Here is a 12,123-nt window from a genome sequence, read left to right on the forward strand (position 1 = left end):
GGGGCAGTGTCCCTGCAGCCAGGTGGGCTGGATGGGCCTTGTGTGCTGTTTCTGCGTCCAGAACATGCGGTCAGATTAAAGAAATAGTTTCCTTTTCTCATTTCCTTGAAGGTTATTTCATGTTTTTCTGGTGTTCGGTTTTGAAGGTGTCAGTTTTCAGTTATGAACTGCTGGGGATCCTGGACTGTTTATAGAGATGGAGAGACCCTTTGGGGTAAACATACTGAGGAGAGGCAGTGCTACTGTCGTAAGTTTACATCTGCTCTAGGAGCATTTCTTGAAGAACAAGAAGGAACCTAGAAACTGAAAAAGGCTGAAAGCAACTCAATATAGTATTTAAGAGAACGTTCTCATTACCCAGCCCTTCTGGAAGTCTTTTGGTTTTATTGGTCGTTATTTTGGTGAATGAATGGTGACTTACATGAGTCGGTCAGTACCAACGAAAGGTTTGTCACAGTCCCAGATATTCAAAGAATCAGTAAAAATGTGGATTTAAAATGTATGGATGGCTGACAAAGAGCTCAGCCGGTGATGTGAAATATTGCCATCTAACAGGTTTTTGGGAGATTTGTGTAAACGAAATTGGCAGTGTAGAGTCAGCAAAGTATGCAAATGAAAATTGATACTCCTTTCAGCAACTGGAAGAGAAAGGCCAGGGCCAGAGTGCACTCCATAATGAACTCAGCCCTCCGAGATCAAGACTGAGGTGCACTGATGAGAAAAGTGCTTGGCTCTTTTGTCTGCGGTGCATCTCTCGGATGGATAAATACACAACTTGCTGTTCATCACTGTCAGGAAAATTGTCACTTCTCATGAGCGGTACAGTAATTAAAATTGAGAGTAAAGACTGGGAAGCTAGGCATTTGAAATCTGAATTTTTAAAAAAGGAGGATGAAAGATACGTTCTTAGAATGCTGCATGCTCTAGTGCAACTGGTATTGCTTAGTGAAACAAAACGGGCACTAGGTAGAGGGAAATCAATCCAAAGTTATGAGGTGAAATTAATTTCCAAACCTTTTATAGTCCTTATCCTATGCAACTAGCAGGGCTGTGCAAGGTCTGCTGCGAATGAGCTAGTGAAACAGTGTAGCAGAATAAAAACTATTTTTTGAGAGTTTCACTTGACGTTTTGTGTGTGTGTACATATTTATCTTTAAAAAATCTGAAAGCAGACTACCATACAGGTTTCAGAGGTAGAAAGCACCCACAGTTCCTGCAACTGACTTCCACTAAAATGATACCCATTCAGTATTTAACGAGTAGCAGTAGGAAAACTTTGCTTTTATTCCCTCCTCTTGAGCTGCCTCTGCAGGCTTTCAAGCCACAGCTTCCACACACAAGCCATCCCCGGCAGCACTGTGTCTCTCGGAAGCTGTGGGTAACATGGTGTGTTTCGGAGCGCTGTGAGAGGCTGTTGTGCATTGCTGGTTCGGTGCTCTGTGGGGGAAGTCTTATAATCCCTTAACCCCGTTCGAGTCCCCATCCTCTTATGGCTTTCACCTTTTCCTTCTGTGGAAGTGGTAGGGGCTGTGCTGCTGAGGCCTCAGTGGGAATTTAGGTTCAAAAGGGCTCAGAGTTCATGTTTGGACAGCAATTTACTGCAAATGAGTACAAATAAAGCTTTTCTGTGAAGTCTACACCTACATTTTCCCATCAGTGGGGAGTTTGGTGGGCATGTTGATGCATGTATCTTTTAGGTCTATGATTTATAAACACACGGGCAGGTCAGGATCATCTGAAAGTTGACTTGGCTTTTAAGCTCTGCATTTTGCAGAGCAGCTACCGCTAGTCCCTGTGGCCAGACTGAAGGTCCCGCTCGCGAGCTTCAGCCCCGGGCCTTTGCCTGCAGCACCCCCCTCCCACAGTCCTGCGTGTCCCCAGTGCCCATCTTCGGAAGCAGCACAGAAATGCTGGGCCCTGCCCTTCTCCAAGCCTGTAGTCCTATTCAGGTCGCTGGTGCCTTCTTCTCCCCAACACCTGAGGGCTCGCCCCTGCTTTTAAGTACCGCTCAGCTGGAGCCAGGAAGGGGTGTCTGCCGGCAGCGGTGCTTCTCCAGCCGGCCCGGCCCAGGGACACCGGCGCTCTCTGCCTGCCCGGACGCGGTCCGCGGGCCGCTCCCGCCCCCGCCGGAGGGATGCGGCCCGGCCGTCCCCCGGGAGGCGGCTCTCCCGCCGCGCCGCCCCGGCTTCCTGCGCCGCAGGTGAGCCGCGCTCGCTTCCCGCTTCCGCCCAGGTGAGAGCCGGCGGCCATCGCGTCGCTCCGACCGCCGCTGCCGCCGCCTCCCGCCCGCAGGTACCGCGCGGCGGGGAGCCCCGCGCCCCCCCCCGGCCCCGGCCCCGCCACGGCGGCGGCGCGCAGCCCTTCGCCTCAGCAGCGCCCCCAGCGCTGAGGGGAGCCCGCCGCCGCCGCCGCCCCCTCCTTCCTGCCCGGCTCGGCCCCGGCCCCGGCCCCCTGACAGCGGCCTGGGCGTGACTTTCGGTAGCGAAGGCGGCGGGGCCGGGGGCTGCGCCGGGGAAGGGCGGAGGGCGGCTCTGGGCCGGCCGGCGTGCCCCTGAGGGGAGGCCTCGCTGCCCTCGACGCCGCGGGAGCCGGCAGGTGTGGCTTTAGGGAGGGGGCGTCTCTCCTGGCAGGTAGAGTCAGCTTGTTGTGAGGGCTCCTCTGGAGGGATCTAATTCCCGCGTCTGACACCGAGGCTCTGCCCGGCGCTAGCGCTTGGTTGTGGCATAGACCCTTGGAGGAGCGTTTCCTACTGTCTCCTCGCTTCCTCAGCGCCTGACCCGTATCTCGGTGTGAACGCTGCCATGGTCAGGATACCGGCCTGGACTTGGCCGGAGACTCCCACCTCGGAGGTCCTTTAGGCTTCGTGCACTGGGGGTGTCAGCGGCTCCTTGACACCCCCGGTAAAGGCTGGGGAGAGCTGCCTGGCTCCTGATGGCGGGCGAAGGCGTTCCGGGACGCAGGAGTCATCTTAGTGCCATGGTGTTGTGCAAACAGTCTCCATTGCTGGGAGAGGCTGTGTCATGGCGAGGAAGGGAGGCGCTAGGGAAGTATCGCACTGTTTGCAACACGTTCCGTCAGTGCCTGTCAAGTCAGAGATTCTTAACAAAGTAGGTTTTTTCTTTATTTAGGGGTTGATTAATAGGAAAACAGTTCCTTCACGTTCCTTGTAAATTTTTGAAGCTTAGCAGTTCAGTATGGTTCCAGGTCTAACAACTTTCCTCCCCTGTGAAGTGATTTGTTAATCACATACAATGTCATCGTAGTAATTCTAGAATTTATTGGCTAATTTCGGTAGAATATGACAATATTTAGCTATCAGAAACAAACTTTCCTCAAGCTTTGTGAGAATAGGTTTCTGAGACCACGTTATTGCTCCATGGAGAATGGCTTTGGCGTGAGCTCACCCTTCTATTAGACATCGGAGAACCCACACTGGCACTTCCCTGGAGGCTGCAGTCCGTGGGAATTCAGGTTCTGCTTGTTCCAAGTTAGCATGCCTTGAGAGTGACTAAGGCTCCTCTTGATCTACATGGAGACTGGTAATCACAGGTGCAGGGTGGTGGTTTTTTGTTTTCCTCATCTTGTGGTCACTAATCGTATGTAACAACAGGACACACTCAGTTTGCCCATGGAGTAATTTTTTGGTATTTAACAATATTTAGCTTTGCCCTGCTTCACCCGGGAGATGTGTGGTGTATTTGTGTTTAGGTACTCACGGCACTCTTTGGTTGTTTCCCTCTTTCAAGTGCCTGGAGCAGTCAGCACGTGCTCTATAGCACTTTTTATAAATACTGCAGCATTACACAGAACAGCAGGTTTTTGGTGGTTTCATCTGGAAGGTGTGTGCGTGCTAAGCTTGGTTGGACTGAATTCTTCTGTACGTTACCACAATGGAAAACTGAGCATAATGTGCAAGACAGCAAAATACGTGTTAAATAGTGTTGTTTTTTCACACTACATAGTTGCTTGATGGTGTGTAAACGATATAATCTTCAATATCTGAAGTTCCAGGTGATGCTGTGTTAGGAGAATTTAGGATCAAGATCACACTAACAAATGCTGTTTTCCCTTTCTTTTGCCTTTATCAAATTTTAAACTCTTTGGGTTGAAATTTTCCAAGTCAGAGATCTCTCTGATGAAGACAATGACATGCAGTGTTTCAGTCACTCCTGATGACGGGGCCAGGAAAAATTACAACCGCAATAGTGCAGAAAGGTGACTTTGGATTGGGATGTACCCTTGGCTGTTCCCGTGGCAGGCTGCTCAGATTGGCTGTGCTAGAAGCTTTTGAAAAACAGCAGCAGTTAGCACTTGTGCATTAAGGACTTTGGGGTTTAATGTCCCAAATGGGTACACCCATGCCGAGCCGGGAGAGCCTCCCATGAGGCAGGACTTTCCCTGCAGGCGCATCTCCTGGAAGGACATAAGTTGTTGGAGGCCAAGTTGAAGGATGTGGGGCAGAAGCGGTTGTAGTTGTTAGGTGGGTGGGGAGAAACGGGCGGAAGAATCTCTGTTGGCTAAACACTGTCCTCCTCCAGACCCCAGCAGGAAACCCCTTATTCTTGTCTTTCAGCAGCCCTTTGCGGAGGGCGGGTGCTTGTCAAGGTCACTGCCAGGGGTGTCGTGTTCCCCTCTGGCTCTGGGATGTGCCGGGGTTGAGCACCCCGTGTCTCTGTGCAAGTGGCAGGCGTCTGGCAGGGGGGTGATGGCAATGGAAGACTTAAACCTTTCAGCTCTTCTGATGACCTCTGCTGGCATCAGCATGGGGGAATTCCTTTTTTCATAGTCTGCTTTTGAAGAAGATCCAAGTCTTAGGATTTCATACAAAACCTTATGAAACTTTCCCGCTCCCTATGATGCGTTGAGTTCAGCTCTCAAAAGTGAAGACAGTAAAAACCCAGATGCATGCTGTGCTGGAGTGTGGCCTTTTTTTCTGGTGTTTGAAAACGCTAAAGTTTCTGAAATTCATTATTTTCTCAATGATTTTACAGTTATATTGGGAGTTGTGACATAAATTTTGAACTGAGGTTTGCAGTTTTGTCTACCAATAAGATAAATAAGTGGCTGCAGAAATCAGAGAATGGAGCTAAGGAAATTGAATGTGGAGTGGATGAACTGGTTTTAACAAGACAAACCAAAGTGTTTCGGATCACTCTTCAAAATTATCGCCTAGGAACGGACCTCCTAATTTGGCAACTGTCTGTTGACACTGCTTGGACTTAGCATCAGTGTTTGGAAATTGTTTAACGATAAGCTGTTTGGGTCCCCAAACATAAACAGCTCAATAGTATATGGAGTTGTGTGTTTCTCTGGTGCCCAAAAGCCAGTCTTAGACACCTGTCCTCAATAATACGTTACTTGAAAACTTTAAATTACTTTATATTTTCAGGGATCCCCTCACACCAGAAGGAGCTGTTTACTTTAAAATATAACACACTCTCTTTTTATGAAAGAAAGGAGAAGAAAGAAATACTGCGGGTAGCTTTAACATACTGCACCAAAAAAATCATTAAAAACCATTGCAAGCTGGCTGGAGGCCAGCTTTGATCATGAGGAATCCCAATGTGCTGTCTAAACCTGAACTGTTATATGAACTGTACCTGAGGTCCACTTCAGTGTCCACCGGCACAGAGTGGTCTGTGGTGGCTCTTAGCAACGCTTCGGAGCAGCTCAAGCAGGAAGCTGAAATTTCTTTAATCTTTTTTTCCCCCCCTTCTTTTGCACCTCCTTCTCCAGGCGACTTCTGCCTAGATCTCTTACCTACATTTTTCTTCCTTGGATCTGTACCCATCGTCATAATTGCTATTGTTACACCCGCTGTAATGGAAAAAAGATTAATCTTGAAGACTGTCAGCGCGGCACTTTGAGGCTGTTTTTGAATGACGCAGGCTATTTCTCATGGTGCAGTTTGCCAGTGCAGCTGAACTGCTGCAACCGCTAGCTACTGCTGCTGCAAGGTGTGGTCCCGCTTCCCCGGCACTTCTCGCCCCTCTCCTGCGTGCCAGCACTGGCAGTTGAGAGCTAACTGGGCAAAAAGCTCACCCTACCAAAATGTGAAGGTTTTTTCTGTGTGTTTAGCTCCCTGTTCCAGCTCACTATGGGATCAGATGAATGAGTGCAAGCGCAGCTGGAAAGGGAAGAACAAAATGCATGAAAGGGCTGGAGAGCTGGACCAGCCTCTTGGCTTCAGCTATTAGATGGGCATGGTGTTGTCAAGTCAGCATTATTTCCGGCCATGCTGGATTTCTTTTCTGGGTTTAATCTTTTCTTCACCCTGCTGCTGGTTTAAAGGTGTTTCAGGCCACTTTCCCTCATAGAAGTTATTTTGCATCCCTTTCTGATGTCCGTTCTCTTGCTGTAAGGTGTTTTTTTTTCCTCTTTTAACCGCTGATGCGAGGTAGAAAAACAGATGAGGGAAGTGAATGGAGGCAAGTTAAATTGGGAAGAAAGAACAAATTTCCATATTCTTTGTCCTGTTTTGTTAAGACTCATGCAATATTTTTAGTCAAGGAGGTTAAGTTTTGTCTTTTTGATTTAGATGAAGACTCAGGAATGTATAAGGAAATGGTATTTTCATCTGCTCTTCAGAATCGGATCTCAGCACAGAATCAAAGGCTGCTGTGCTCTTAGAAGTGTTTTATTTCGAATGGAAAAGAAAATAAAGCTGCAGCACTTACAAAAGTTCAGATGCATTCCTGAAAATCTTTCAGGGGTTGTATGGGTTTGCTGCTTCAACTCTTTCTATGAGTTTGATTTAAGATGACCTCCTAAATCTGTTAATAGTCTCGCAAAGCAACTCATTTTGCTTGGCCCTGGGTGGAAACCACGCAAACCCACCGAGTTCTGCAGGAATTCCTCCAGGAGCCAAAGCTGCTCAGATACAGTAAAGGGTGCATAAATCTGAAATTGTGGTTTGTGGCACACCTCCACTTTTCTTTTCTTTTTTCATTAGGTAAATCAGCTTAATCTGACTCTTCAGGAGAAGAGAAGCTATTCACCTGCATACTTAATATTCTGTTAAATATAACAGTGTCCCCCCAGAACTCAAGATGTTTTCAGTGTGAGCACACACAGCATCAGAGGCAGAGCTGAAAGGATCAGAGGTCCTGCTGGGAGAGAGCCCCTGGGATATTCTTACCCTGGTATTACATTCAGATGCATATCACCCTTTCTACTCTTGAATTGCAAGATTAAAAAGTAAATATAGAGGATTTTTTTTTATCTATTTATGGCTATTTTTGTTCCAAAATAATTCCAAGTATATTATTCTGAAATTACACAGTTATATACTGAGTAGAGTTAAAATTATGTAAATTGTGCTATTAAATGGCTGACTTCTTTCAGAGGAGCTTGTACTAAGTGAACAAGTCTTGTTTCTTGTGTATGTTTTGGTATATCTGCCTTGATAGATTTCAGAATGACAGGCTCCGCATCAACATAATAATATGCAAGTAAGGGTACAAATTTATCATCGCTGCTAATTGCAAGTCTGTTGTTTTTATACTGCCATCTAGGCCTCAGCCCCAGTTGGAGACCTGTTCTGTTTGGCACTGTAGAGGAGCGTGATAAAGGATATTCTGTTCCTTCGAAGCTTGTCATGTACACAGAAAAGAGAAAGGCAAGCTCGTGTAAGAGAAGGGAACGAGCTTCTTTCACCTGTTCAGCACCACGGCTGTGATTAGAACTAACCTCCCTTAGGAACGTTTTGGACTAGGGATTGATTTGGCCAATTTTAGGCCATAATGTTATCCTGTCTCATGAGTGGAGGGAACGTCATTGTTTTATAGGAAGATGCAAGCTTTCACCTATATTGCCATATGGCAGGGCAGAGCTATCATGATAAGAATACTGTCCACAAATAGTTGAAGTAATCAAGAGGAAAGTACCTTCTAGATAATAGGAAGATTTTAACTGTATGTATATTTGAACAGATCCCAACTTTAATGTCCATATTCAAAATAATTTGGTTGAACATAGCGCTCTCAGTTTTCTTGGCCAGTATTTGTTTTTATAACCTGCATTTTTACTCATATTTTAAAGAGTTGTTCATATTCCTTCCTCTGTGTGAAAGGAAAAGCACACAGAACAAGGAAAGATTTTTTTTTTTTATGTGTTGAGGCTGCAGTGCAACTAGCTATATTGAGAGCTTTGTTGAATACTTGGGGTAAGCAACAGGGAGTAGTAGTATTTTTTATTAAATTTGTTACAGTTAGCTTAGTATTTTATTATTGCATTTATTGACTGTGTATCTGTTAGCATTCTGCTCAGATATGTAAATTATTAATTTGGGGTTTTTTTTAACCTCATCTAGGTTATTCTGAGTAATTCCAAAAATACCCTTCAACATGCCTGAAAATACTGCTGCAGGTACGTAGTCTGCAAGTGATTACTTTTGTTAAGCAGTGAGAAATGAAGCTCTGTTCCTAACATGTACTACTTTGTGGTGCAGATAAACAGCAGGTGCTGCAGGTCCTTGATCGTCTGCAAGCAAAACTGCGTGAGAGAAGAGACTCCCAACATAATGAAAACCTGACTGTTTTGCGTAACACGCTCAGGAGCCCTTTGTTTAACCAGATACTGACCCTCCAGCAATCCATCAAGCAACTGAAGGAACAAGTGAGTGTAAAATTACAAGTGTTGGTGTGATGATAACTATAGTGAACTTGGGACTTAAAACAGGGTATGTAGGCGTGTGTTAATGAGGGCCCTCTCATTAGTAAGCTGTAACTTGGTGTGAGTGAATGTTGGGATTTTTTTTTTTTTGTTCAAGCTAGTATCTGCAGAGTCACTACTGAAATGAGAAGCGGTATCGCAACAAACAGGTCATGGGGCAACGTGCTTTGAAAGGGATGCAGAAGAGGCAGGCGTTGAGAACCGCATCAGTTGGAGAAAAGCATCTGCAAAGGACATCAGCTCTAGTACTTTGAGTTCTGAATACAGTTGGAACTGGGATCCTTTGTTTTTCACAGAAGCTAAATAGTGTTTATCAGCTAACTGGCAGCATCTTTCCTCCTTAAAAGACATCATCACTTAGTTCCTGTTGACTTGTACAAGAATAGTCAACCTGTTTTGGGAAATATAGTCTAGAAAACCACCCCTGAAGATTTGCCAAGCTCTGATGGGGACGTACCCAAGCTAGCTTTAAAATGGCCTGGTTCCAGCAGTGGAAGGAACTTGTGTGGATTGGTTTATAACTCCAGCTGTCTCTTAGATCTTGTGGATATGGGTGTCAGTGACACATCTGCATGAACAGGTCTCACCGTGCAGTTAGCAGAGTCAGGCATGCAAACTTAAAATCAGGGACTAACTTGGCACACTCTTAGCAGCAGCAGCAATCCCTGTCTCCGCTGTTACTGCACCCGCACAGCTGCAGATACAGAGGGTGGGTGTCAGGGGACGAGGCCACCTTGCTGCATCACCAAATGTATTGCACGTGTTCCTGCCTGGGTGGCATGGTAGTGGTTGTGCCATTCATTCTCCCTTCTTCCCATGTTCACATAGGTGCTGCATCTGTTCCTGTTCCTTCCTTCCAAAGCTTGCATGTATGTTTGCAAGCTATTAAAAATGTATGAAAATGCAAATACAGCTAAGATCATGCTTTGTGACTGCAACATAATGGATTTATTTCCAGAATGGTCAGAATTATCCTATCTAGGAAACTTTGGTTTTCTTGAAATTCTTTTTAAGTATGTCCCTCAAGAGCAGTTTCCTTCAGGATGGAATTTCTCAGTTTACTATGTTGCACTGGGAATATTTTTGCATTTTTTCATTATCTATCAGGACTAGACATTGAACTGCAAGTTCTAGCAATAACAGGCTCAATGGTAGTTTGTACCTTAGGTTCTCTCTGGGGAGGACATAATACAGACTAGGCCTTTGGCTCCTGAGTGACTAAGTGACTTTTAAAAAAATTTGGATTCTTGTGCCAAAATTGTCTAGGTTTGCCTGACAGTTGCAACAGTGCTTGAGTGCCTCTTTAATGTTGTTGCTTTTGCATGTGTTATTTCTGGAATATCAGGGTGAAAAGGGGATAATAGGCACAGGCAGGGAAGCAGAATGGAAAAACTGGAGAAAATGAGTGGAGTAGAAACACAGCTGAAACATTCAGAGAACTTCTTCTGAAAAACAGTTTAAACTTGACATGGTAGCTTGGTTTGAGCTTCTATATTAACATTGCCTAATTTATAGAGGTGAGTATTTTTGTGTGAATAGGCATATACGAACATATGTATGCTTGCTTCTTTGGCAGTCTTCACACAAGATGGTATATGTAGAAATCTCTTCTTTTGTTTTTAATAGTTTTTCTACATCTTTGTTCATTTTCAGCTCAATTATATGCCTCCTGACCGTTCAGTAGATTTTGATTTTACGAAGAGAGGGCTACTAGTGTTTGCTGACAAATCGGTTGCTGCTGGGAGCGTGTATACACCTTGCAGTTCACCTGAACCCAAAGCATCTGCCTTCACTCCAAACCTGGGAGTTAATGAATTTAATGCAATCATCCAACAGATGGCAAAGGTAAGGCTCTCAGGTTTAGTGAACCTAACTTATTTTCCTTTAATGTCAAACTTTTTCTTGCAGGCTTTTGGAGTACATTTTCAAACATGCTGTTTTGTTGCCTATCGGGGAGTGTGGTGCCTCCTAGCCAGCAAGAGAGTAGAAGTGCTGAGGATAACTTTTCCCTGTGAAAGATAACGTCTGCAATGGAAGGTGGTTTGGTGGTGGTTTTTTTTTCTTTGCCAGTTGTTTTGTCTTACTTTCTACCAAACACACCAATGTAGAAAAGAAATTTCAGTTGCCAGAAAACTTTTTTGGTATTTGACGACAATTGAAAATGGACATTTTCTGTAGAAACTTGTTTTGATGGAGAGACTTGTTTTATTAAGTACATTTTAAGTTGGAAATGTACCAACTTTGTTAATACATGAACAGTGCAAATGATTAAAAGAATTGGCATGTAATATTTTATTTAACTCTTCATTTAGTATGTCTTAACTTTGCCAGACAGATGCTGATTTCTTTAACAAGTGATGTAGCATGTACCAGATGCTTATGGAAGTTGTACAGGTGCAGACATCCACCCGCGTGGGATTGGCATTTATACCACAAATGTATTGTTCTGTGTTACTTTGAACCATTAATTTAATTGGTTAGTCATGCCTTTCTATATTAAGTAACTGTTGCTAATTGACTACCTTAATGTAGCTGTAATATTTTGAGCATAACTCTTCTCATTAGTGTGTCATTAACTCATCAGATAAAAGATTTAGCAGTAAAGACTGCACATTATTTTGGATAAAACAGCTGTGATAGCAGTGCATTCTCTAAGTAATATTTCCCAGTAAACAACCCCAGAAATCTTGTCTTAGAACTGAAAAGCAGGCAGTCACAAAAGCAAACTTTTTTTAGCAGTAAGTGTGAAGTTGCAGGGAGGGGAAGGAAATTAATTTCTTTATTTAAAAGCTGCAATCTTTTGAACGCATACCTAAAAATCAGCATTAAAAGCAAGGGGAGCCAAAAGACAAGTAATTTAGTTTAGCTATGCAGCATTTCCAGAAATCCCAAATATATTGCTCTAGACAGCACTTCGTTCATAGTTTTCATCCAGTTTGGAATTCATCTCATAATGTGAATGAAGTGTGAAAGCAGCTCTTAAATTCCCTGAGGTTTCAGAACCTCAGAGTGCTTGCATATCCAATACTCTGCTATATTAAAAATAATAAATGGAGGAGCTTTTATAGAAATAACATATTCAGTATTTTGCCTTTGTTTAGTTTTAGGAGGAGAATAATTCTCCCGGTGTTCATAAATTTTAAACTAGCTCATTCTATTGCATTAAAAATTAGTAAATCAATTTTTTCTGTTTTATTAGGGGAGACAAATAGAATCAATAAAGATTGAAAAGCCTTCTGTTGGAGGTCTTGGATTTAGTGTGGTTGCCCTTAAAAATCACAGCTTAGGAGAAGTTGGTATCTTTGTCAAGGAAGTCCAGCCAGGAAGCATAGCTGACAGGTGAGATCTTTATAATTGTATTGGAAAATTGCAGTATTTCCATGAAGGGAAAAGTCACGACTTTCACGTTGAAAACTCTATCAGATTAACACGTTTGTCCGGGTTATCTGG

At 44.2% G+C, this 12,123-nt stretch overlaps 1 protein-coding gene across 1 annotated transcript in view; it reads left to right on the forward strand.

Annotated features, from left to right (window-relative positions):
* Positions 1–8,345: 8,345 nt before the first annotated feature.
* Positions 8,346–12,123, forward strand: part of PATJ (PATJ crumbs cell polarity complex component) — a 149,839-nt gene continuing 146,061 nt past the window's right edge. The window contains exons 1-4 of the mRNA XM_009808349.2: positions 8,346–8,367; positions 8,450–8,616; positions 10,327–10,518; positions 11,873–12,012. Of these exons, the coding sequence (XP_009806651.2) occupies positions 8,346–8,367; positions 8,450–8,616; positions 10,327–10,518; positions 11,873–12,012 (521 nt within the window). The remainder of the gene's footprint in view (positions 8,368–8,449; positions 8,617–10,326; positions 10,519–11,872; positions 12,013–12,123) is intronic.

Source organism: Gavia stellata, chromosome 10, assembly GCF_030936135.1.
Source record: "Gavia stellata isolate bGavSte3 chromosome 10, bGavSte3.hap2, whole genome shotgun sequence".
NCBI lineage: Eukaryota > Metazoa > Chordata > Aves > Gaviiformes > Gaviidae > Gavia > Gavia stellata.